We start from the raw sequence: 25,163 nt of genomic DNA on the forward strand, positions 1-25,163 counted from the left end.
ACCCAGTGCCCCCGCACAGCCACCCGTGGGTCCTGGAGGCTGCATCCACCCCACCCCTCGATGCTGGGGGTCCAGGTTCCCAGGGCTCCCTGCTCCTTGCTCCCTCCCAGCCTCCACTCCTTTGCCTAAACCCAAATCTTCTGTGTCAGCCTGGTAGCCCATGGCGCTACTATGTTGGTGAGGCTGTGACGGCATCTTTGGCAGGGGCGAATGCCTACAATCTGCTGACTTCAAGCAAATACTATTCTCCACAATAGTCGTCAGCTGAAGCCAACTTCCCAATGTCTGCACCTCCTACACGTTTCTTACTGGTGCTGGTTCTTGGCCAGAACCTCGATACACCGCCAGTCCCAGTGCCTTCCAGGGAAACCCGGGGCTGCCACGCAGGCTCCTTCCTCACTCCCTGGCCCAGCCCTGGCTCTGGGACATGGCCTAGGGATGTGCGGGAACTGGGGATCAGAGGACAGAGGGCATCCCCTTCACGGCCCGTGACTCGGTGGAGCGGAGCTGGAGAGCTTGCAGCTGCCGGGTCAGGGAGGAGGAAGAAAAGATGGCGGCAGAGACCACATGCGGTTTAATTGTGGGAGGCTGAGAGCAGCATTTTTACCAAATTGGTGTAAAAATGAAACAGGGTCCGGACGTGAACACTGACAGTTACAGTAAATTTCAAAACCCGAGCAGCAATTTGAATCATTTCTTGAAAAACACACACAGACAAACACCAAACACGGAGTTGGTGCCCGGCGCGGTCCGCAGGGTTGGAGGCCAGCCCTGCATCATGGGTGTGGCCAGGCACTCTGTGCCTGTGCAGGGACCCAGCTCCTTGGGGACTGGCCCACACGACCTCCCACGCAGCGGGGCTGAGCCAAGGCCTGGCCAAGAGGGGGCCGCAGGAAACAGGCCTGGGTGGCCACCTGTGCCCGCAGGGGACATCGGGGAAATGAGGGCAGTGTGCGGGACCCACACGCTGCCTGAGGAGTCTTTGCAGGGTGGACAGGCCTGGGGGTCTCTACCAGCAATGCAATAAATATGCAAATCCAAGCGCAGAAAGACCAAGCGCAGACCCCATGGGCGCACGAGGCCCAGCCCGGTTCCTGCAGGCATCGCCGGCTCTTCACAGACCAGGAGTCTCCAAGTCGGCGGCTCTGGTGTCCCCGAGGTGCCGTGGGAGGCGGTGGGTGGGTGGGACATGCCTAACGCCTACGTCTAGCAGCCTCGGAGGGCAGTGGCACTGGGCCGGGCAGGGTCCCACCGGCAGGACCCTTCCTGCCCCGTTGTGTGGCGGGGGGTGGGGATGGCGGAGTGGCCTCGGTGGCAGGGGGCGCGGGCCTAGCCCTCCCGCACGCTCACACGTGGCTCAGCCAGGGAGCTGTGGATGATGCTGACGATGGACTCCAGGCCGCTGCCCTCCAGCAGCGTGCGGTGGTCACCCTCGATGACGTGGACAGATACTTTCCCGTCGCATACCTGCAGGGGATACCATCAGCCACTGCCCCCACCCCACTCCCGTCCCCGTTCCCGTCAGGCCGCTTGCACACCTGGGAGAGGTTGTAGTCCGCGCCCAGATCCTCGCCATAGGCGCCACCCGTCTTGGCACGCAGCAGCATCACGTTGCCATGGTACTTGGCCTTGGGTGTGTACTGCTCAGCGGCACGCAGCTTGTAGTAGAAGGACAGGGCCGCGAAGCTCAGCTCCTGGCGGTCCAGGCCCTGGTGGCTCTTGATGATTAGGTCCACGGCGGCCGCCACGCGCTCCTCCAGGCCCTTCAGCGGCAGCAGCGCCTCCAGCACCTGCAGGGTCGGGCTCTGAGCAGGTGCCGGCAGCACCCACAGCACCTGCGGGGTCGGGCTCTGAGCAGGTGCCAGCAGCACCCACAGCACCTGCGGGGTCGGACTCTGAGCAGGTGCCAGCAGCACCCACAGCACCTGCGGGGTCGGACTCTGAGCAGGTGCCGGCAGCACCCACAGCACCTGCGGGGTCGGACTCTGAGCAGGTGCCGGCAGCACCCACAGCACCTGCGGGGTCGGACTCTGAGCAGGTGCCAGCAGCGCCTCCAGCACCTGCGGGGTCGGGCTCTGAGCAGGTGCCGGCAGCACCCACAGCACCTGCGGGGTCGGGCTCTGAGCAGGTGCCGGCAGCACCCACAGCACCTGCGGGGTCGGGCTCTGAGCAGGTGCCGGCAGCACCCACAGCACCTGCGGGGTCGGGCTCTGAGCAGGTGCCGGCAGCACCCACAGCACCTGCGGGGTCGGGCTCTGAGCAGGTGCCGGCAGCACCCACAGCACCTGCGGGGTCGGGCTCTGAGCAGGTGCCGGCAGCACCCACAGCACCTGCGGGGTCGGGCTCTGAGCAGGTGCCGGCAGCACCCACAGCACCTGCGGGGTCGGGCTCTGAGCAGGTGCCGGCAGCACCCACAGCACCTGCGGGGTCGGGCTCTGAGCAGGTGCCGGCAGCACCCACAGCACCTGCGGGGTCGGGCTCTGAGCAGGTGCCGGCAGCACCCACAGCACCTGCGGGGTCGGGCTCTGAGCAGGTGCCGGCAGCACCCACAGCACCTGCGGGGTCGGGCTCTGAGCAGGTGCCGGCAGCACCCACAGCACCTGCGGGGTCGGGCTCTGAGCAGGTGCCGGCAGCACCCACAGCACCTGCGGGGTCGGGCTCTGAGCAGGTGCCGGCAGCACCCACAGCACCTGCGGGGTCGGGCTCTGAGCAGGTGCCGGCAGCACCCACAGCACCGTGCTGCGCCTGGGGGGTGGCCTTTTTTTTTTTTGAGAAAGAGATTTTTTCTTGTTGCCCAGGCTGGCGTGCAGTGGCGCGATTTCAGCTCACCACAACCTCCGCCTCCCGGGTTCAAGCGATTCTCCTGCCTCAGCCTGAGTAGCTAGGACTACAGGAGAGCGCTACCACGCCCGGCTAATTTTTGTATTTTTAGTAGAGAAGGGGTTTCTCCATGTTGGTCAGGCTGGTCTTGAACTCCTGACCTTAGGTGAGCCGCCCACCTCAGCCTCCCAAAGTGCCGGGATTACAGGTGTGAACCACTGCATCCGGCCGGGGTCGGCTATTAAAGGGGTGAAGCTGGGGGGCCTTTAATAAAGCTCTTGGCATGCCATCCCACCCTTCCTTTCCTGCCCAGTGCTCTGGGTCCGGCGGCCTCAGGGGTGTCGGGGACCAACCCTGTTGTGCTCCATGTCCGTGAACTGCTGCACGAAGAAGCATATGGCCTCCGTCTCGGCCTCAGCCTCACAGCCTGGGGTCAGCTTTGCCCGGTAGCTCTGAGAGGAAGGAGGGGCTGCTGAACAGACGGAAGGGGCGGAGCCTCCCAAGCGACCATCCCCCAAAGCCGGGCACAGGGAGGGAGCCCAGATGTGTGCCATAGGCCTCTAGGGCTGGCCCGGCTCTCACCTGGGTGTAGGCCAGTACGTAAGTGTGCGAGCCATCGAACAGGAAGAGGCTGTTGTGGGTGGGGGCTGGGTTCTGCTGGGCCTGCAGCTGGGAGCACATTTCAAAGGCCACGCAGGCCCCATAGGAGTAGCCGGCCACGCGGTAGGGGCCCTCGGGCTGCACCTGCCTGATGCAGTCGATGTAGTAGGCAGCCAGGCTGTGGATGCTGTCGAGGGGCGCAGCTGCAACGGCAGTGCCAGGCACTCAGCATGTGCAGGTGGCAGCCACGGGCCCCGTGATGGCCAGCACTGACCACCGCGTCCAGAGGAGGGCCCGGGAGTACCTCGGGTGCACTGCAGGCCATAGGTGGGGATGCTGAGCCGGGAGGCCAGGCTGTGGAACACGGTGGTGGAGCCCTCGATTGGGTGCACCAGGAATAGGGGTCGCTCAGAGCTCTGCACTGAATTGAGCCGCATCAGGGTGGGGCCCTCGGGGTTCACCAGCAGGGAGCGCAGGTTCAGTTGAGTCTGCTGCCGGGCCGGACCGTCCTCCTTGGGCGTGGAGGATGCCAGCTCTGTGAAGACGGGCAAATGCCGGGCTGGTCTGGCTGCAGGGCCCTGGCACCCACGCAAGGACACAGACATGCACGCAAGTCCCCATGGTGCTATGTCTGGTGGGAGTCGGGGTGGAATAGTCAGAATGGCACCATGATGAATGGTGGGACGCCTGCTGGGACGTGGTCCAGACAGCAAGGAGGAAGGGCTGGGGCAGCCCGGAGACCCCACTCCCACCTGGTCACCCGCACGCACCATTGGTCGCATCTGCCTTCAAGGACAGCTCCTGCAGTCTCCGGAGCGTTAGCTGCCGCACCTCGCGCATGGACAGCACCAGGTTGAGCTCGCGCTCCAGTGTCTGGCGCACCTCCACGCTCATTAGCGAGTCCAGGCCCAGGTCCGCCAGTGAGCTGTCCAGGTTGATGGCAGCCAAGTCTCGGATGCCTGGAAGGGATGTGCTCAGTCGGCAATTCTGGGGGGGGGCGCGTGGGGACGGCCTGGGTGGGGCAGGGCTGACACCCAGGGGTGTGCAGGCTGTGCATCTCCCAAAGCACCATCACCACAGTGACAGCTGCGCCCGCACCCTGGCTCTGCAGATGGGGAAACTGAGGCACACAGGGCCACGACTGCTATGTCCATCCCAAGACCCTGATGCCAGCAGGGGAACTGCCTGGCACGGCTCCTGCTGGCAGTGCTCACCCAGGATGTGTGCCACGGCCTTCACCAGGTCCTGCTCGCCGTCCCTGTCCCTGTAGGCCGCAGCCTTCTCAGCCAGCACAAAACTGCTCAGGACCATGTGGGGCTGGTTCAGGAAAAGGTCCAGCACCTCCAGGCAGGAGGCCACACGCTGGGGCAGCGTGCCACCGATGACTGTGGCGTTGATGTTCACTGTGTCCGCCAAAATGCCCACGTCGCCGATGGCGCCCCACTGCACGGCCAGGCCTGTGGGCGAGGGGGCAGGTGGGCAGGGCTGCGGGGAGAAGGTGGGGGTGGGGAGTGGCCACTGTGGGGGGGGGTGGGCAGGGCCAAGGGGAGAGGGTGGGGCCCACCTGGGAGGCCTTCGTGCCGGCGTTTCTCGCAGATGCGCTCCATGGCAGAGTTGGCAAAGCCATAGTTGCTCTGTCCGGCATTGCCGCGCCCGGAGCTCACAGAGGAGAAGACCACAAAGTAGTCCAGCTCAGGGCACGCCTCCCGGGTCACCCTGTGGGCACGCATGTCACTCCCCATCGGCCGGCACCCCCAGGAACCCCCAACTTCCCCCCCCCCCAGGAAAGGCCAGAGAGGGCTGTCAGCGAACCCCTCGGCTCCCACAGCCCTGAGCCCAGACCCCAGTAGAGGGGGGAGCAGGGCTGCGCAGTGCCCACCTGTCCAGATTCAGGGTGCCACTGTACTTGGGCTTGCAGACGTCCTGGAAGAACTCCGGGGTCTGGTTCTCCAGCATGGCGTCTCTCAAGACCTGGGGGAGGCAGCCTCAGCACTCCCTGCGGCTCCAGGGCCTCACCCGCCCACCCAGGGCCCTGCCTTGGTCTCGGGCCTTCCCCTCACCATGGTTAGGTTGAAGATGCCGCCCACGGGCCCGAGCTGCGCCGCCTCGGCGATGAGGCCCCGGGCCCCCTCCAGGGAGCTGATGTTGCTGGTGGACACCAGCACCTGCACGCCCTGGCGCCTCCACTGGCGGACCTGCTTGGCCTGGTAGCCTGCGGGGCACAGGACTGTGGGCTGGACCGGGCCAGGGTACACAGTCTCTTCCCCACATGCCAGGCTGGGGAAGTGGGGAGTGGCCGCAGAGCCCCGTCCAGCAAGCCCCCGCCAAGATGGAGGAGAATAGACCCCACGCGCCGTGACAGCCCACGATGGTGGGCTGCAGAGAAGGACTCAGGGGCCCTGGGGCTGCACCTGGCCCAGGCTGCTCCACAGGCACCCCTGCCGACTCACCTGTCCGGACCCCGGAGCGAGAGGTCAACACGAGCTTCTGCGCCCCACGCTGGATCAGCCACTGTGCCAACTCCAGGCCGAGGCCACCCAGCCCTCCAGCGATGATGTAGCTCTTGTAGGCCGGGCAGAAGGTCTTGGAGATGGCCGACATCAGCGTGGGTTTGGCCCCCTTCAGCACTGCCTCCGGCTCCTCCGCAAGCACCTGCGTCCGGGCAGCAGCACCCACCAGCTCAGGCACTGCCTGGGGACCAGAGCCTGGGATGCCCGAGGCGCCAGGACTCCTCCCCTCACCTGCACGAGCACTTTGCCGATGTGCTTCCCCTGGGCCATGTAGCGGAAGGCGTCCTCCACCTGGGCCCCAGGGAACACCGTGCACTTGAGGGGCTGTACCACCCCATCCCGGATGCCGGCCTGCAGGAGCGCCGCCACCTCCTGCCATTCAGCACTTCCATCCAAGAGCGCATCCAGTAGGATCCCATGGAATGTCACGTTCTTCAGGAAGATGGCCATGCCTGTGGGCAGGGGACGTGCTCACCCAGGGCCTTCCACACGTCCACCCACACCCATCCATGCCCACCCCCGCCCAGGTGCTGCCAGCCTCACCAAGTGGGTGGTTCTGAGAAAGGTCGAATTTGCCAATTTCCAGGAAGCGACCGTGCTGAGCCAAGCACCTCACGCTGGCCTGCAGCTTCTCTTCCGCCAAGGAGTTCAAGACCAGGTCAACACCTACGGGACCAGAGGGGTCCGACAGTCACACCCACTGCAGGCTCAGCCACCGCAGCCCAACGGGCCAGACCCTGCTTCTCCCTGGGCAGGAGGCAGGAGGCAGGCGGGGGCTGTGGGGGCTGTGAGGGCTGCTCACCCTTCCCGCCCGTGTGCTGCAGGACATGCTGCTCGAACGATGTGTCCCGGGAGTTGGCGAAGCTGGTGCTGTCGAGCTGGGGGAACCTGGCCTGGAGGTACGCGCGCTTCTCGGACGACCCTGGTGGGGAAGGAGGTGCCGCTGGTGAGCCGGGGTGGTGGGGCTGGGAGGGCGGCGCCTGGCTCTGGGGGCAGGGCCTTACCCACGGTGGTGAAGACGCGGCAGCCCAGACTGAGGGCGATGGCGATGGCGGCCTGGCCCACGCCGCCGGAGCCCGAGTGGATGAGCACCGTCTCCCCGGGGCGCACCCGCCCGCGCACCACCAGCGAGTAGTAGGCTGTGCAGTAGACGACGGGCACTGAGGCCGCCTCCTCCAGGGTCCTGGGGATGCAGCAGGTGGGTCAGTGTAGGCCTGGCCACCATCCACGTGGGGCCCAGGCTCACACCCCGGATACACTCACCAGTTGGATGGCACGTCCCAGAGAAAGTCCGGTGACAGCAGGACAGAGGTGGCCAGGCCCTCGGCGGGCACCAGTCCCATCACACGCTTGCCACTGGGGTCTCGGCCCGAGAACTCCATGCCTAGCAGGTTGTCCTGGGAGGCCCACTTCCCTGGGGGAGACGGCACTGAGCCCCCCACTGCCCACCCTTCCCTCCCAAGGGGCTTCCAGGCAGGTCCTGGCTGCTGGGGTCTCTGTTCCCCGGTCCGGTCCACTCCCACGGCCCCACGCCACCCATACCTGGAATGGCCTCAGGGGACAGCTTGCCGGTGGCCAGCATGATGTCGCGGAAGTTGAGGGAGGCGTAGTAGACCGTGCAGAGCTGGGCGCCGGGGCGGGAGGGCTGGGCATGGCGCAGCGAGGAGCAGACCCAGCGGATGGAGGACAGGTCCCCCCGGGTGAGGGTGGTCACAAAGGCGTGTGCCGTGGGCTCCTCAGGCTTGTCTAGGGAAACAGGAGGTGGGGCTACTGCGGGGCCTGCAGGCGCAGTCTCCCGGGAGGGGCAGGGCAGTGTGGGGGGCTCACCCTCCTCCAGCAGGAAGTGGCGAAAGGCCCCCCAGGCCCCGTCGCGGTAGACGTTCATCACCAGGTCTCCCTGCAACAGCTTTTGCAGCTCTGCGGAGCCCGGGTCCACCTCCGGGACGCGGGAGGTGCTGCTGAGGTTGGACAGCAGCACGCACCTGGGGGCAGAGGCGGTGAGCTCAGGCTGGGGAGGGGAGGCGAGTGGGGAAGGGGAAGGGGTGAGGGGCCGTGCTCCTACCGGAGGCGGTGCCCGCCGGGCTCTTGGCGGAGACAGTTCACCAAGCCCACCACGCCTGAGGTGGCAGAGTTGACGGCCTTCAGCCACACAGGCCGGGAGGAATCTTCGTCAGCCAGGATGCCCTGCAGAGGGACAGGGACGGTCAGGCCACACTCGGCAAGCTGGGCAGTAGGGTGGGGCCTGGAAGTGGGGCGGGTCCTGACCTTCAGCGACTCCACCCAGCGGAAGCCGGTGTCGTCCACCGGCAGGAAGATGGGGCTGTCCTGCGGGGCGGGCCGGCGGCACAGGAAGAGGGCAGAGCCGTAGAAGGACTTCTTCAGGCCCACCAGGCGCAGCGACACACTGGAGAAGAGGCTCTCCCACGCGTCCTGTGGGGGCGGCGGTCAGCACCCTGCCGGCCTGGTCCTCACCCGGCCCCCACCCCGTCCCCCTGCCCAGCGGCCGCACCTGGCTCAGGATGCCCTGGCCGTACTGAGGCTCAGCGGAGGTGAGGAAGGCCACGGTCTCCCCGAGGGGGTGCCCCCGGAGCAGTGTGTGCAGCAGCAGGAAGCCCCCTTCTCTCAGGGTAGCCACCATGTTGCTGAGAGCTGAGGCCGGGTCCCCGAGGGCAGCCACAGCACAGTTGCACACCAGGAGGTCAGCGCTGCCCAGGGCGCTGGGGGCAGGGTCCGCAGGGTCCCACTGGCCCTGGGCAATGTCGTGCTGCTGCAGCTGGGCCTCAGCAGCCTCCAGGGCCTGAGGGTGACGGTCGGTGGCCGTGTAGCTCAGCTGCAGCAGGGGCTGGGTGCCAAGCAGGCCTGGGATGCGGGAATACAGGTGGCCGTGGCCAGCTAGCACCTGAAGGGGGTAAATTCTGGAATCAGCCCCGCACCAGGCCGGTGCCCCTGACCTGGGGCTGGGCAAAATGTCTTGAGACCAGAGTCTGGCAGAAAGGCTTCCGTCAACCCGACGATGGTACCAGCCGCGGGCACGCACAGATGTCACTGGTCTTATCCCTGGAGTCCTGCCTAGGGTGCACCTCTTGGAGCCCACGGGCCCTCCACGGTGGCTGTGTGGACTGCACAGGACGCCTGCACAGAACCACAGGCAGCTGGCCGGCCCCTCCCACTGCCCAGGGCCTCCCCGTGTCTGTGTCTCCTTCTGTGACCGATGTTGGGGTGGGTCACACGACGTTCAGGGCAGGGGCCTGGCTGCCAGGAGGCACCCACCTCCACCACCTTCATCTTCCGGCTGGGCATGTTCTCCACGGCAGTGTCCAGGCAGGCCCTGAGCGCCGGCGAGTCCAGGAGGCCGCTGAGCAGAGGGTCCTCTGACAGCTCAGGCCTCTTCTGGGCCAGCACCTGCGCCAGCTCCAGCTGCAGGTTCCCGTTGAGCTGAAGCCTGCAGGCAGCCGACAGCAGCTGGGGCAGTCCCTGCTGTGGGGGGTCCTGGGGGACCTGGGCCCCATCCAGTCCGGGCACCACCATCCTCAGCCCCTGCTGGGTCACCTTGGTCTGCAGTGCCTGTGCCAGCCCTGGGGAGGGAGGGAAGCAGGCCTGGTGTTCCCAAAGCCCCAGGGCATCTGCCTGGCATGGGCTCTCAAACCCACGCTGTCCTTCTGGGGCCAACACCCAACTCTGCCTACAGGCCGAGAAATAGCTGAGGGATGAGGAGGGGGCTGCCCACCATTGTGACGTTGACTCCTGACCACCGCAGACACAGTGAGGGGCCGCATTCAGCTGCAGGGGCTACTCTGCCTAGCCAAGGTGTGAGCTGGGGCTGAATCTGTCATCTTTGCCCCCAAGGCCCCCTTCAAGACTGAGGAACAGTGACCAGGGACAAGGAAGACCGGGGGCTGGGGAGGGAGGGACGCTGCCATCATGAGCTCCGGCCAGAGACTTGGGCTGGGGTTGCTGACTCCGAAGGGGGCCCCGTGGAGAGGCAAGTCTGGGGTCAACACAAAAGGGAGGCGACCGCTCCCCATCGCCAGGGGTGTGCAAAGTCGGCAGGGCCGGGACCTCACCCTTGCACAGCTGCAGCTCCTTCTGCAGGGCAGCACGCTCAGACAGGCACCCCTCCTCCACATGGGGCGTGAAGCAAAACTTCTCCAGGATGGGCACCTGCTGGTCCTGCTGCCGCCGAGGGGCCGACTCAGTGTGGACACGGGACATGTGGACGCCTCCGGCCACTGTGATGCTCAGCCACCTGCTCACCACCACGTCAGCCACTGTGGGGACAGCCGGGTGAGTGTGGCACAGCTGGCTGGGAGCCCTGGGCTGGGGCCGGGGCAGGGCTACCTTGGGCGTCGTCCTGCAGCATGTACAGCTTCCGCCTGTGGGTGGCAGGGTCGATGTGGATGGCCGTGATGCGGGTGGGCAGGTGCAGGCTGCGCTTGGCCAAGCCCAGGATGGATATCTGCAGCATGGCGTCCAGGAAGCTCACCCAGTTGTCCTTCCACAGCAGCCTCCCCGATGCACCTGCACACAGGGCCTGGTTGGTGCTGTGGAACTCCCAGGTCCCTGGGGGCACCTCCCAGAGCCCGCCGGGCCCCTCTGCTCCCTCCGAGGCTGCATGCCCAGCCGTGAGTGCCCTCTGTGGCCCGGACAATGGTGACCGCCCTCCCTGGTGGCTTGGGCAGCAGCGTGGTCAGTACCCACCTTCCAGGCTGGCCTCCAGGATGCCATGGAAGTGAGGGCCGTAGTCATAGCCACGCAGACGCAGCTCCTTGTAAACCTCAGCCTGGGTCAGGAAAAGGGGCTCCTCGGGGTTGGGGGTGGGGCTTTCCGGGTGGTTGAAGAGCCTGGGGTCAGGGTCCTCCCACTGGTACACCTTCCCTGCAGGCAGGCAGGTGTGGAAGAACCTGAAGACGGGTGGCATGGCCAGCGGGCACAGCCCCCGCAGCTCCCATGCCACCAGCCCTGCTTACCACTCACTATCAGGTTGCCATTCTGTGACACCTCGAAGGCGCGGGAGGCCTCCAGGAGCCGTACCTCCAGGGACACGGTCCCTGCAGAGCAGGAGAGTCAGAGATCAGAGGGCAGCACCTGCCCCCAGCTGCCCTCGCCTCGGTCCTGGGGTGCCCCTCACCAGTCTTGGGCAGGATGGTGGCCTGATGCAGCACCACGTCCTCAAACACCACAGGCAGCTGCTCCACGGCCAGGCCCAGGGCCCGGGCCAGCGTCTTCCACACTATGCACAGGTAGCCAGTGGCGGGGAAGATGATGCGGCCGTCGATGGTGTGATCCACCAGGTAGTGGTCGGGAGACTCGGGGCTGGTGTCTGCAGGAGGGCACAGGCCTCAGCACTGGTGTGGGGAGGGAAGAGCCTGCCCACCCGCCGGGCCCCTGCTCACCGATGTTGTAGACGGCGGCCGAGGGGGAACCAGAGCCGTTGGGGAAGTCCTCGGCAGCCGGCACGTCCCAGGCCAGGCTGTGGTCCCACTTGATGAGTGGGGAGATGAGGGGGGTTCCTCGGGGAGCTGGGAACTCCACAGGCGGGAACAGGGCATTGGGGTTGGCGTCGATGCTGTGGAGAAGGGAGGCACAGGCGGCACATCCGTCACTGGGGTCCAGGGGCTCTGGGTTCAGCTGACCCACTCCCTGTGGTGGACCATCCAGGGCTGCTCCCACCAGCCTGGGTCAGCGAGGGTCCCGCAGCCCTGCTCACCCACCCCACGCCGTCGACTGCAGGAGATGAGGCCCGAGATGGGAAGGGACCCACCCTGAGAGGTGCAGCCTGCCGATGCCGGTGAGGAAGAACTCCAGGTTGTCCCTGTGATCCTTCTTCATCAGGGGGATGATGGTGCAGCCCGGCTTCAGGCCACGCTTCAGGACAGCCTGGGGGCGGCAGGGCGCGTGGGCTCCCTTGGTGCTCAGCCGAGGTGCCCGTCCCAGATTCCTGGCGCCCGCTGCCCCCAGGCTGGGCCTACCTGCAGCAGGGCATGGGGCGCGATCTCCAGCACCACTGCGTGCTCAGGCACGTGACACAGGGCCTCCTGGAACAGCACCGGGCTCACCAGGTTGTTGACATTGTACTCGGCGGAAGACGTGCGTGCCAGGCTGCTGTGCCACTGGGCCTCAGGGATGGAGGTGCTGAGCCAGCGGGCTGAACGTGGCTTCGGCTCCCGGATCACCTGCATGAGGGGCCAGGTCAGTGCTGGGTCATGGGCGCTCCGGCCCGCCCCGCACCCCCAGGCGGAGCCAGCGCACCTTCTTGAGCGCCTGCAGCAGTGGGGGTGCGATGGCCTCCATGAAGTAGGAGTGGAAGGCCATACCGCCAGTCCGCACCTCCTTGGCAAACACACCCTCCTTCCTCAGCTGCTCCATGAACTCGAACACAGAGGCCTGGGCATCGTGGGAGCCTGGATGAGCATCCTGGCCGGGCACCCACCTCGGGCTCAGGGAGGTAGAAGGAACCAAGAGGGAACAGGCAAGGGACCTGGGGACAAGCCTGCCCCATGCCCCACGCCCGTCAGAGCCTCACGGGGCACAGACCGTGGCCACATGTCCCTGCCAGACTTGCAATGGCAGGCGCAGGGGACAGAGGAGCCCGCCTGGGCCGCAGCACCCACCTGAGGTCCTGAGATGGTGACTGTGTCCTTGGAGTTGTGGCAGGCGGGCACCACGCCCGGGGGGCAGCGCTGTTTACACTCCTCCCAGGACAAGCCTATGGCAGAGCCAGCCTCAGAGGCTTAGTGTGGGGACCCAGCCGCTCCCAGCCACCCACCTACCCAGGACACCGCCTGCAGCTGGGGACAGTAATGACAGGTGTGGTAATGGCAGCCTTGGAGCCTTCATGAAAAACATTCGCCCCCTGCTGTGTTTGACCCGTGGGTGGAGGTGTCATTACAGAGCTGCCAGGGGCAGCTCCTGGGAGCCCGGTCCCAGATGGTAGCCCCTCAGTCCTCTGCAGTCCCAGTTCTTTCCAAGCCCTGCCCACATGTAGCCCACAGGGCTCAGAGATGGGTGTCAACAGAGGGCACCAGTCTGAGGGAACCCTGGCGACCTGTGTGTTGGCTTCACCAAAGCCCCTGGGTTCTTACTATGCCGGGGCTGTGTCCCAGGGGGCTCCACGCAGGCCTGATGCCCATGGGCACGTGCCTAGGCCCAAGGCTGCCAGGTGTGGGGCCAGTGGGGCAGCTACACAGGGACTTGTGCACGGCTGTGTCTGAGCTGGGTGTCCCCGGGCCAGCAGGGGCCACTCTATCCTACAGGGGCCAGGCCAGGGCTGCAGGTGAGAACCCCACAGCAAGAAGGCAGCCTCCCTTTTTGGAGGTGCTGGGGGCCCCTCCGGGAGACCTCGGGGACACCTACCCACGGCTGCCATGGCGCCCGGCGGGAGATGGGCTTCTTTGATGCATTGCCCCCTCCAGTAGGCAGCGAGGACGGCCTCCTCCTGGGACAGGCAGCCATCAGCGTAGCCACAGGCCACCTCCCCCAGAGAGTGGCCGATGATGCCGTCTGGTCTCAGCCCCATGCAGCTCAGCAGGTCTATGAGGCCTATCTGGGGTAGAAACAGGACACTCGGGTCGCAACCTCCAGCAGGTGCAGCTGTTAGGGGCGGCCCCCTGGCCCCACTGGGCCATCTCCACCCCGGCCGCATCGACCCTCCCAGGTCTCCTGGCAGGAGAAGACCCTGTGGCCCCAGCACCCAGGCCCCGCTGAGACCCCTCCCCTCCCCGCTCCCATCCTACCCCCAGCACAAGGCTCTGCCCAGCAAAGAGGCTGCCAGCGTCCTGACTAGAGACTGCAGCTCCTGGGCTCCAGGGAAAGCCAGAGCCCTGGGCTGGCGTTGCACACACACGGGCAAGCTGGGTCCTACCTGGATGGCAGTCAGGCTCACGAAGGCGTGGACGATGTCATCAAAGGTGCTCTCATCCGTGCTCAGCAGCAGCTGCGACACCTTCAGGCCGAACGGCTTCACAGCCTCGTCGGAGCGCAGGATAGAGTCTCGGAAGCGGTCCAGGCGCATGAGGCTCAGCCCCATCCCACACCACTGCGTGCCCATCCCTGTCCCAGAGAATATGTCACGACACATCACGAGGCTTAGCGCCGTCCCACACCACTGGGTGCCCCTGTCCCAGACAACACCTCAGGAGACTACCAGCTCCAGCTCGCCTGCCCTCTCCCCAGGGAAGGGACCACCTTGGGGACAGAGTGTGGGCTCACCAGAGCAGATGAACCAGAGCGGGCGCTCGCCAGCGGGCACCTGCTGCACCTCTGGGCCACCGTGCTCACCACCCAGCACGGCATAGCCGCGGAAGGGCATGGCCGTGGTGGGGACGGCCGCGATGTCGTTCAGCATGCTCAGGAAGGCCAGCTCCCGGCTGTGCTGCAGACCCTGCTCCAGCAGCTCCTGCACGGCCTCAGGGGTGCGTCCACTAGCCCGCAGCAGACGGGGCAGGCTGGCGTGTGGGGCGGGTGCCGGGGGCGGCTGTGTGTGGGGCCTCAGGATGACGTGCACGTTGGAGCCCCCAAAGCCAAAGGAGTTGATGCCCACGTTGCCACCACGGACGGGCAGGGGCTGGGCCACCACTTGCAGCCGCCCATCCAACAGCGCTGGGATCTCAGGGTGGGGGCTGTGGAAGTGCAGGTTGGGGGCCCAGAGCCCGTGTTCCAGGGACAGCAGCACCTGTGGGGGTACAGGGTGGGTGGGCAGCCGCCCCACTCCCTGCACTGCTGCCTGAGCTGGGGGCAGGCACCGCCCGGGGACTCTCACATGGGGCCAGGGTTCCAGGGCCCTCTCCGACACACTTCCTGTCCCCAACCTAATCCTGCCATGGCACAGGGGTCCGATGACTGAGCCGCCGTGGCCCTGTCCTCAGCTTGGTCCAAGACCTCCCCTTCGGGCCTTGCTGCCTCCCAGCCTGATGCGGACCCTCCAAAGCCTGGCTGTGGCCTGAACACTAAGGCCCCCTTGGTCCAGATGTTGCATCTCAGAGGCTGCAGAGGGCCTGAGTGACTGCACGTGTCAGGGCTCCTATGCCTGGTCTCTGAAGAGCAGCAGGCCTCTGTTAGTGGATCAGGAAGCTATAGACACGGGTGGGCGACATGGGAGACCCTGATGCTGCAGCCGACCCCCTCAGGCCTGCTCCTGTCTCGCTCTTCCAACCCAAGCGGCTCCTCCAGCTTGGCTCCATGTCCGGCAGGCGCTCGGCAGGACATGAGACCTCCAGGGAAGGTCCAGCGAGCCTGGCTACGAGCTCTCCCTGCTGTCAGCCTCAGTGCCTCTGCTGAGACCCGAAGCATAGCCCGGGGGACAGGGGTTCCTGGTGGGGAAGCCCCTGCCTCCACTTGGCAAACAGGAAGCAGCAGTGCCCAGCCATGGCGCAACCCATTCCCAGGGAGCAAGGGGCTGAGGGTCCCCCAAGCCCAGCTCCACCTACCTTGGCCAGGGCTGCCAGCCCCGAGACTGGCTCCGGGTGCCCCATGTTGGACTTGGTGGAGCCGACGAGCAGTGGCTCCTGGCGGGTGGCGCACAGGGCTCGGGCGATGCCATTCAGCTCCTGGGGGTCACCCACCTGTGGGAAACACGGGGGGGTCAGGGGCTCTGGCCAAGCCACCTCTCCAGGCGTGGGCATGGGTTAGGGTCATGGGGCGGTGAGTTGGCGGGGGCGCATCACCTTGGTGCCTGTGCCGTGGGCTTCGATGTACTCAAATGACTCAGGGGCCACTCCAGCCGACTGGTACAAGGAACGGATGAGCTGCTCCTGGGCCTCTCCAGAGGGGAAGGTCACGCCTGCGGAGGGCTCGGCTCAGTGCTGCGGCCCCAGCCCCGGCTCCCACCTGCCCCCAGGCACCCCGGCAGAGCCCACCTTGCTCCTTGCAGCCATCTGTATTGGTGCCGGCGTTCAGGATGGTGGCGTACACCCGTCGGGCCAGGGACTTCTTGGTCAGCAGGACGGCCACCACACCCTCCGAGCGGCAGTACCCGTTCCCTGGGTGGAGGAGCACCTCAGGCCCCGGGCTCAGCCCCACACTGGCCCTCACCCCACCAGGAGGAGCTCTGGGGTGTGGCGTGGGTGTTTGGGTGGGGGGTCCTGGGAGCTGGCAGGATGCTGCACAGCATGGGGCGGGTGCGGGGGGCCATCCTGTGCCACTGTCCTGGCTGCCTCGGCCGCGCCGGCCACACACTCCTGTGCCACTGTCCTGGCTGCCTCGGCCGCGCCAGCCACACACTCCCGTGCCACTGTCCTGGCTGCCCCGGCCGCACACTCACCCTCTGCGTCGAAGGCCTTGCAGGTGCCCTCGGGGCTTAGCATCCCCAGCCGCAGGAACTGCACGGAGGTGTTGGGCTTCAGCAGGACATTGATGCCCCCCACGATGGCGGCAGGGCATTGCCCGCTGGAGATGGCCTGGTAGGCGCTCTGCAGGGCCACCATGCTGGAGGAGCAGGCCGTGTCCAGGGCGATGCTGGGCCCTGGAAGGAAGGGTGCCACGGCTCAGGTGGGGCTGCGAGCCCAGGAGACCCCGGGCATACCCCGGACACACGCTACACGGAATGAGCCCACACCACGTGGCTTCTGCCCAGCATGTGGGGACCTGAAGGCCACCCACCATTGCAGGAGGCCGGGCAAGACCCACCTTTGAAGTCGAAGAAGAAGGAGAGCCGGTTGGCCATCATGGCTCGCTGGCAGCCCACCATGCTGTAGCCCACGAGCGTCTCAGGGTCGCGGCTCAGGGCCTCCGAGGCCTCGGAGCCACTCACGCCCACCCAGACGCCAGTGTGTGTCCCTCGGAGTGAAGCTGGGTTGATGCCTGCCACAAACAGTGGTCAAGACCCCACGGCTGGGTCCCACAGTGCAGCCCGCCCGCCCGCCAGCCCACGCACCCACGCAGCCCGCCCGCCTGCCCGCCCGCCCACGCAGCTCTGGGGTGAAGGTCCTGTCTCAGCCTCACTGGCTTGGGGTGGGGGGGGCCATCCCAGTGGGACCCTGGAAGGGGCCTAAGGAGGGTGAAGTGTGCTATAGAGGGGCTGGAGCAGAGACTGTGGGCAGCAGCCAGCCCAGGTGAGGCCTGGAACAAGAACCAGGTCACAGGGGGAACAAGGCGGAAAGGGCAGGCGGGCCCAGGGGAGGGCACCAGGCGCGGCCAGAGTGGCTCCGGGAAGGACAGAGGGCTGCATTGTCCCCAGGCGACGCCTTTGGCCCCTGGTGTCACCGGCAAGCTCTGATGAGCCCGTTGGCCAGTGGCCTCTCCAGCACCAAGGGCAGCCTGCGCCAGGACAGGCCGTGATAAGGAGCCGAGGAGACAAAGGCCAAGTGTCCAAGCTCAGAAAGGAGAGAGGAACACCGGCCATCCCCAGGGGAGCAGAACTTCAGTCTCGGGGTGGGCCCTGGCAGCAGGAAGGGCGCAGGAGAAGGGCCTCCACCTCTCAGCCAGTGGGGCCCCTCCTCACCCCTGGTGGGCTGGCTCTGCCCTAAGGTGGGTGGGTGTGTGAACCGCTCACGCCCAAGGGCAGCCAGGGGCTCAGCCTCCCCCATCAGGAGGTCCTTCTCCACCCAGGGAGGGAGCTCCTGAACCTTAAGAAATGGCGTGGCCGGGCGCAGTGGCTCACGCCTGTAATCCCAGCACTTTGGGAAGCCGAGGCAGGTGGATCACAAGGTCAGGAGATCGAGACCATCCTGCCCAACATGGTGAAACCCCATCTCTACTAAAAATACAAAAATGGGCCAGGCATGGTGGCACACACATGTAATCCCAGCTACTTGGGAGGCTGAGGCAGGAGACTGGCGTGAACCCGGGAGGCGGAGGTTGCAGTGAGCTGAGATCATACCACTGCACTCAGCCTAGGTGACACAGTGAGACCCCGTCTTAGAAATGAATAAACAAATAAATAAATATAAACAAAAAAGAAATATTAAAAAAAATGGCGTTGCGCTCGTCTGAGGTCACGTGCCAGCCAGAGCATGGGCCAGGCTGGCAGGATGGGGTGGGAATGCCTAGGGTTGGGGAACGTGGGCAGGGTGGTGGGGAGGATGGGAGGGGAGAGACAGCAGGGCCAGTGCTACCTGCTGCTTGGCTGGTGGGGTGGGGGCCCAGAGGGTCCCTCAAGAACCTCCTGCTCTGCCTCTCATCACTCCAGCCCCTGCCCCTGCCCCAGCACCAGCCAGACATTGGGAGTGAGGAAACTGGTACACCCAGGTCAGGGCACACCCATGACACCTCTGGGGTGCAGTTGTGAAACTGTGGCCTACCCCGTGGCCCACACCTCCCTGAGCCCGTTGGCCAGGGGCACAGCCAGGGAGCGCAGGAGGTGCCGGCACCTGGTTCTACCAGAACCAAGAACAGAGACAGCACTGCCTATTCCATACGGGCAGCAGGAGCCCTCGGCACAGCAGTCTCGAATGCCCGACCCACCTGCGTCCACGATGGCCTCATACGTGACTTCCAGCAGCAGCCGAAGCTGAGGGTCCATGGTGTGCGCCTGCTTGGGGTGGACTCCAAAGAAGGAGGCATCGAACCTAGACAGGTCCTTCAGTTTGCCGGACCGCCGGGGCAGGCCGTAGAGCCCTGCGGGACAGGCAAGTGTTTAAATCTCTGACTGACGCTGCCCGGAGATGGGGGCCCTGTGGGGTCCCTAGAGGGACCATGGTGGAATTAAGGACTCTCTGCTATGCCTGGGAGACCCAAACAATGGAACAGGTTCCCCAGGAGGGGAAGACCGTGGCCCCAAAGCGGGGACTGGTACGACCAGGTCTGTTGCCCAAGACCCAAGCCCTAATCCAGAGATGGGCCCCAGAACAGAGAGAGCTCGGTGGGAGTGAGGCTGGGGGACCCTCTGCCTGGCTGCAGCCTCAGCTCCACCATGCTGACTCACAGCTTGCCCGTCAGGTAGAGCTGCTCTGTGGAAGAGCCTACTGGGCGTGGGGGAGTTGGACCAGCCTCCTGGAGCGCACCTGGTATGCAACCTGCCAGCTCAGGACACAGGCGGGGGCAGCCTGGCTGGAAGGGCTCTGGCCCCCCACCTGCCCCCTGTATGGGTGACAGTCCCCAGTCCGTGACCCATACTCTGAGCTCGGCTCCTCCGTAACAAGCAGGTGGGCCCTGCCTGGGCTGGCCCCTGGCCTTGCAGCTCTTGGGGGAGCCTCCTGGGCACATTTTCTAGGCCATTCTGGTGCAATGTCCACGAAGGAGGCTGCAGCTTGGACTCGCCCATGGGTGACCAGTGGCTCTGCAGCTGGGACCAGGCTCAGGCCAGTGCCTGGGTGGTGAGGACACAGTGCAGCAGGGAGGCTGGTGTGGGGACTTCCCACCCCGGGCACAGGGAGTCCCGCAGCCACATACCCGCCTTCCAGCGACGGTCATCATCCGTAACCATGTCCACGCCGCCGATGAGGTTGTCCCAGAACTCCTGCAAGTTCTCCGACTCCGGAAGCTTCCCGGACATACCGGCAATCACCACCTCCTCCATGGCTGCTCTGTAGGGCGGGCCGTGTGAGTGCCCCACACATCGCGGCCACAGCACCCCCGTTAGCCTCGGCACCCAGAATGGGTGGACAACCATGGGGCCAAGCGCCACCCTGAGGGTCCACGTGGGCCCTGGCCTCTGCGGCTCCCTTCCTCATGCGGCCAGTTCCTGGGCCCTGACCCCACTCTCGCTGGGAGGGGCTGCGTGCTCTGGGAACAGGCCCACCTCTAGGCCCTGACCCATTCAGTTCCAGGTATTGGCTAGGGGACCCCACTGGGGCCCTGCTGCCCTGGCCTCCCCAGGAGTTAGTAGTTTCTGCGCCTGTGTCAGCTTCCACTCAGCTGAGCCTCAGCCCTCCAAGGCTCCTGGAGTTTGTCCCAGACCATCCCTAGGGGCACCCAGGGGCTCACAGTGAGGGGCAGGCAGGCCACCCGAAATGGGGACAAGGCCCCAGGTGGCCAGCCTAAGAGGCATCAAGGAAACGGAGAGGCAGGGTCCCAAAGCCGGGGCATGGGGGTGGCAGAGAGCCCTAGAGAGGGGTACTCAGCGCCCATGCCCACCGGTGCTGGGGTGGAGGCCCGCTGTCCAGGCCAGTCCAAGAGCCACCAAGGCTGGGGAGGGACGAAACGGGGATAGGCCTGTGCTCTGTGGGAAAAGTGGCCCCTGCCCCACTGTGGACCAACCCAGCCAGTCCAACCCCTCCAGCAGGGTCCAACCTGGAGAACCACTCCTGGCCAGGACACGCAGGTGTTGCCTGGCACCCCTCACCTGCGCGGGTGAACCCACAGACACTTGCTTGCCTCCCCATACCGACCCAGAACACAGCAGGCCCTCCCTGAGGCCCGGGTCCCTAAGACCCCGAACGGGTGCCCAGGCCGCCGGCTCCTCATCCACAATGGGGGCTGGCGCAGCCCTGGGGGGAGGGGGCGGAGGCCAGCGCTGGTCTGGCCACTTGCACGAGGCCCCAGGGCCTGATGTGCGGGCCGCCCCTCGGCAGTGCGGCCTCCCTTCCCACCCACCGCGATTCAGAGGCTTGGCTGCCCCGGGCCGGCTCCAGGCCCGCACGCTGGGTCCTCGCCGCTTGCTATTCACGCGGGGTCGACGGCCAGGCAGGGGGTGGGGACACCGCCGCGCGCCCGGCCTCCCTTCGCCCCGGGCGGGGGCTGCTCGGGACCCCTGCGCTTCGTCCGGGCGGCGCCACGTGATGGGGAGGCCGGCCCGGCGCCCACTCCCTTCCTCCCTCGCGGCGTCCCCTTCGGGCTGGGCCTCGGCTACGGGGCGGCCCCGGGAGGAGGATGCGGCGGACAGGGCCCGGCGGCGCCTTTGTGGGCGCGGGGAGGCCGAGCTGGGGGCTCCTCCAGGGTCCGCGCCCCCCCCCCGGGGAAGCGAAGGCGGCTGTTGGCGGCGCTCCCCGGCGTTCCTCCCCCGCCATCCGCCCACCTGCTCCGCGGGGCCCCGGGCGCTTCCGAAGAGGCTCAAACACCGAAACCCAGGCAGGCCGTGGAGGCGACCCCCGGATACGGGGCCAGGCCATGCGCGCCCTGAGGGCGGAGGATGAGGAGCCGGGCCGCCCCCCGGACCCCGGCCCCGGCCCCGACCCCGACCCGCGCCCCGGCCCCAGCGCCGGCTGCTCGTACCTGGTGAGGGCGCGGGCGGCGGTGCGGGCGGCGGAGAGCGAGGCTGGAGCGCGGCGGAGCGGGAGGCTGAAGCGCGGCGGAGCGGGAGGCCGGGGCCGCTGCCGTCTCTCTGGCTCCCTCTAGGCCGGCGCCGGCGCTATTTAAACAGCGGCCATCCCCGGGCGGCCACGCCACATGGGCTGACAGCTTGGCTGCGCCGCCCAGGCCAATGAGCGTCGGGGCTGCGCCCCGGGACCCGGCGCGCCGCCGCCGGTGGGGTGATGCCCGTGCGCGCCGCCGCCCGAGCCGGGACCCTGCGCGGGAACGCGCCGGGGGGTGGGGCTGGGCCTGGGGGGTGCCGGGGGCGGGGCGGGCGGGAAACCACCGCCCCCCGACTTCCGCCTCCCGCCTCGCGGGCCCGGACGAGCACGCGGCTGTGACCGAGCCCGCGGCGCGCCTGCGACCCCCCGTGTTCGCCGGCGGCACGTGTGCGGGATGGGAATGCTTGGGCCACACTGGGGACTACACCGCGGCCACACCGGGGCGCTCGGACCCACAGGCGCGCGGAAGGACGGACGGACCCGTCTGCCCGCATCTCGGCCGCCGACTCCACGCAGCCGTCGCTGCCCGCGCGGAGTAGGCTGAGGGCGTGGCGCGGCGGCAGCAGCAACCAATCGGGTGCCAGGGGCGTTCGCGCCGGCCCAATGGCGGCGCGCGGGTGGGCGTTGCTAGGCGATAAGGTGATGGGCGGGCGGCTGGGCGGTCCCGGATGCCGCGCGGGCCGCGGCGCGAGTGCGGTCGTTGACCCCGACCGCGGGCACCCGGGCCGGGGTTACTGCCGGTCATCTCAGCGCCTCCCGGGTTTTCGTCGCGGGGCCGGCGGGGAACCCAGACGGACGCCAACCCACCCGACGGCCCCTCCTTGGCAGCCTCCCGGGGATGGGGATGAGGCGCAGGGCCGAACGGGCGAGCGCACTCCAGGCCGCTGGAGCTCAGCGGAGGGGAGGGGCGAGGCCACGTGGCCAGCGGGGTCGACCGGGACACCCACCTGGTGTGGTGCGAACAAAGGGAGCCGCTGCCCCGCTTCCCTGGGCGAAGGCTGCGGGTTTTCCAGGGCGCACCCACGGGTGGGGGCTCAGCTTGGCCCCCGTGCGTTGTCTCCCTTCCGAGTGATTTCCCTCCTCTAATGGTTGCCAGCTCGGCGGCCTGAGCCCTGAAGCGTGCCCTCCCTTTTCTGGCAGCCTCGTGCCTGCGGGGCCACGCACCCCACGGGGGGCAAGCGGGCCTTGTGAGGCCACAGGTGTCCCTGGCTGCATGTCCTACTTTGTGGGCTCAGGAAGCCCGGGCCGCTGAAGGGGAACCGGAGACTGGGGCCCCGGCCCCTCTGCAGGTGCGCGGCCTCCTCCCTTTCCTGAGAGCAGGCCTGAGGGTCACGCGGCCACTCCACGCGTCTTTTCCCTTCTGGGGCTGTGGTTCACGCACCGTGGGACGGAGGCTCAAGAAAGGACAAAGGGAGACAGGGCCGGGGCTGGCCCCGCACTGCTGTCCCCACTGCGGGGGTTCTTCTGATTCAGGGTGAGGCCCTGTGTCAGCCTCAGGCATGCAGGCACACAGCTCCAGCTCTCCATGCTCCAAACCTCCCAGGTGGCCCTGGGGGCTGCCAGTGCTGGTGGTCAGTGGCCAGCAGGGCCCTGATCTCTGCAGCCTGTCGGGGGCTGGGCCAGCTACAGGGGAGCCCTGGCTGGCTACCAAGGAGGTTGGAGACTCGTCCAGCACCCTGAGGGCTTCTACAGAAAGTGAGCGGCAGCGGCCGGGCTTGGTGGCTCACGCCTGTAATTCCAACACTCTGGGAGGCCAAGGCGGGCAGATCACGAGGTCAAGAGTTCTAGACCAGCCTGGCCAATATAGTGAAACCCCATCTCTACTAAAAATACAAACAGCCGGGTGCGGTGGTGCGTGCCTGTAGTCCCAGCTACTGGGGAGGCTGAGGCTGGATAATAGCTTGAACCCAAGAGGCAGAGGTTGTGTGGGAGACCACATAGCACTGAGAGCCCCCCAGCCCATCCCCAACTCCGTCTGTGGATTCCCATGAAGCAAGTGAGGGACGCTAACTTCAAACGCCTGTGCAAAACTGACTCCTGCCTTGGGGACCGCCGGCCTGTCTGTGCGGTGTGATCTCTGCTTGTCACGTTTATCCAGCCTGCACACCTTTGAGCTAGGCCAGCTGATGGCACTGTCTGTATTTTACACGGGTGTAAACCAAAGCTGCAAAGGTCCCATGATTTGCCGAGGCAGCACGGCAGGTTAGGGCTGGGAGCAGCGTTCTCCCATCGTCTTCCCAGAGAAGCTGTCTGCCCGGTTCAGAAAGGTGGCCCGAGGGTATACGGCAAGGCCCGTCACTTCGCCTAGCGGGGTACCGGCTGCCTCCACCCCTGCACTCTGCTGTGGGCAGTGTGTGACCAGGCCTGGGTGCCAGGCGGGGGGGGGGGGGGGACAGAGGCAGGGCTTTGGAGGAGTAGGGGTGGGACATGAACCCCTGACAAGTCACCCTCCTGCTGGTGCTGGTTGCAGAGCACTGTGTCCGTGTGCAGGACATACAAGGACTCTTGGAACTGCTTTTTGGTGGGGTAGTGTAGTGTGTTCCAGGCAGACGGGCATCAGTTTACATGTGTGTTTCTCATCCTTGCAGGTACCTGGCCCTGGGCACCCAGGTGGCAGGGACATCTTGCTGTTATCCTTTGTGGGGGTGGGCGTGGAAGGCCCAGCGGTGACCGCTGTCCTGGGTTGGCCTCCACCCTGTCAGCGCCTGACATGCGCACCCCGACCTGCATGAGGCCCAGGTGCCCACCTGGCTTCCAGGGGTCACTTTGGCCAGGTTCACTGGTATCCAAGGCTCTCACTCCTGGGAGGCCCCTCCCATGGCACTCTCAGGAGACACTTGCTCTGTGGGTGGGCTTTCTGCTCTGACCCCTACCCGCTACCAGGCTCTGAGGAAGAGGCCACGCTATCCCTGACACCACCGGTGTGCAGGTGGCTGTGGGTGGTGACACAGGCAGGCCAGGCTCTGGCACAAGCACTTGATACTGCATTTCCCAAGTAGGACAGATAAACAACGCTATGGCCAAGCAGATGCCCCAGGGAAGAACCTGGTTTTAATGGGCCCGGCGCTCAGGGAGGCCTTCGGTCAGCAGGGTCGCCTCAGCAGCATTTGGGAGCCTGTCCTGCAGCTCCCTGCCTCCACCCTGCACGCTGCGCCCACACACCCCCACCACGGAGGTGAAAGCGCAGGCACCATGCGGAAGCCCCGAGGGGGCGGGGCGGGGCGGGGGGAGGAAGTCAGTCCTTAATGTTGTAGTTACGGATCTTGGGGGGCCTCTGGCAGCCTTTAACTTTTGCAGGATGAGACCGGGAGGCTCCTGTGGGCTTGGCCTTTGCCTGGGCTGCTGTCTTCATCCCTGGGGTGGCAATGCCAGCCTGCATCTTGACGGGGCTCCTATCAACTGCTGGAGGAGCCGGGAGCTCTATCAGGCAAAGAGAAAAGAGAAGAAAACAGCATGCGTCAGGAGGGGCAGGAGGCTGTGCTCGTACGCACTGCACATGTCCCCGGCCAGCGGGGGCCCTGTGACCCTTGGCCTGGCTGTCCTCCAGGAGTCCATGAAGGCCAAAGGATCCTCCTGGAGTGACCAGAGAGCCGTGGCCTCGCCTTGCTCAGTGGGTCCTGCTTGGCAGGGCCTGGGCCTGCCCCTCCACTGGACACCTGGATATCTGGCTCTGAAAATGGTCCTGCCATGGCCATTTCGTAATGGGTCCCAGGAGGGGGCGGGCTGCTGCGGTAAATGGTTGACTCGAAGCCTCTCCTCCCAGGCCGCCCGGGTGTCCCTACCCTCTGAGACACATCCCCTGCCCCGGCCTCCTCGATGGGCCAGCAGCGCCAGGCTTTCGAGGCCAAAGGAAAGGCCGCACTAGTGGGTACCATGTGGCCGGGCACAGGCCAAGGGCCCAGGAGTGTGCCGCACACAGAGGCTGGGGCCTAAATGCCAGGTAGCCCTTCCAAAGCATCAGCTGAGACTGTCTTCGCAGAGAGGCGTTGTAGGGGATCTATATCTGGCCAGTTTTTCTCTATTTTTCATTTTTTGAATTAAGAATGTGGGTTTTTTTTCTTTTTTT

General features: G+C 66.3%; 2 protein-coding genes across 2 annotated transcripts in view; both read right to left on the bottom strand.

The window, feature by feature from the left end:
• Nucleotides 1–556: 556 nt before the first annotated feature.
• Nucleotides 557–21,234, bottom strand: FASN (fatty acid synthase). Its single transcript, XM_008013335.3, has 43 exons — nucleotides 21,018–21,234; nucleotides 19,257–19,390; nucleotides 18,330–18,482; nucleotides 16,554–16,727; nucleotides 16,189–16,389; nucleotides 15,785–15,907; nucleotides 15,593–15,708; nucleotides 15,356–15,490; nucleotides 14,139–14,601; nucleotides 13,792–13,979; nucleotides 13,284–13,473; nucleotides 12,542–12,636; nucleotides 12,180–12,314; nucleotides 11,900–12,103; nucleotides 11,692–11,807; nucleotides 11,324–11,496; nucleotides 11,059–11,250; nucleotides 10,898–10,978; nucleotides 10,629–10,805; nucleotides 10,269–10,448; nucleotides 9,995–10,198; nucleotides 9,201–9,505; nucleotides 8,440–8,829; nucleotides 8,196–8,360; nucleotides 7,993–8,114; nucleotides 7,758–7,912; nucleotides 7,473–7,676; nucleotides 7,194–7,344; nucleotides 6,935–7,113; nucleotides 6,733–6,852; nucleotides 6,474–6,596; nucleotides 6,162–6,382; nucleotides 5,871–6,072; nucleotides 5,481–5,632; nucleotides 5,300–5,391; nucleotides 4,985–5,136; nucleotides 4,635–4,877; nucleotides 4,191–4,379; nucleotides 3,725–3,955; nucleotides 3,403–3,623; nucleotides 3,174–3,272; nucleotides 1,539–1,790; nucleotides 557–1,467 (listed from the first exon to the last, which is right to left on the bottom strand). Exons 2-43 carry the CDS (start codon nucleotides 19,381–19,383, stop codon nucleotides 1,330–1,332), a joined length of 7,533 nt encoding a protein of 2,510 aa, XP_008011526.2. The 5' UTR covers nucleotides 19,384–19,390; nucleotides 21,018–21,234; the 3' UTR covers nucleotides 557–1,329.
• A 2,889-nt stretch (nucleotides 21,235–24,123) lies between these two features.
• Nucleotides 24,124–25,163, bottom strand: part of CCDC57 (coiled-coil domain containing 57) — a 110,655-nt gene continuing 109,615 nt past the window's right edge. Inside the window, exon 21 of the mRNA XM_037993422.2 lies at nucleotides 24,124–24,517. Coding sequence (XP_037849350.2) covers nucleotides 24,333–24,517 — 185 coding nt within the window. The 3' untranslated portion in view covers nucleotides 24,124–24,332. The remainder of the gene's footprint in view (nucleotides 24,518–25,163) is intronic.

Source organism: Chlorocebus sabaeus, chromosome 16 (genome assembly GCF_047675955.1).
Source record: "Chlorocebus sabaeus isolate Y175 chromosome 16, mChlSab1.0.hap1, whole genome shotgun sequence".
NCBI classification, from domain to species: domain Eukaryota; kingdom Metazoa; phylum Chordata; class Mammalia; order Primates; family Cercopithecidae; genus Chlorocebus; species Chlorocebus sabaeus.

Coding starts and splice junctions, on each gene's coding strand:
- FASN (XM_008013335.3), bottom strand. CDS start 19,383: ATGGAGGAGGTGGTGATTGCCGGTATGTCCGGGAAGCTTCCGGAGTCG. Junction 15,908..16,188: donor CAAGGCCTTCGACGCAGAGG/GTGAGTGTGCGG, acceptor TCCTCCACCCAG/GGAACGGGTACTGCCGCTCG. Junction 3,956..4,190: donor GAAGGCAGATGCGACCAATG/GTGCGTGCGGGT, acceptor CCGTCTTCACAG/AGCTGGCATCCTCCACGCCC.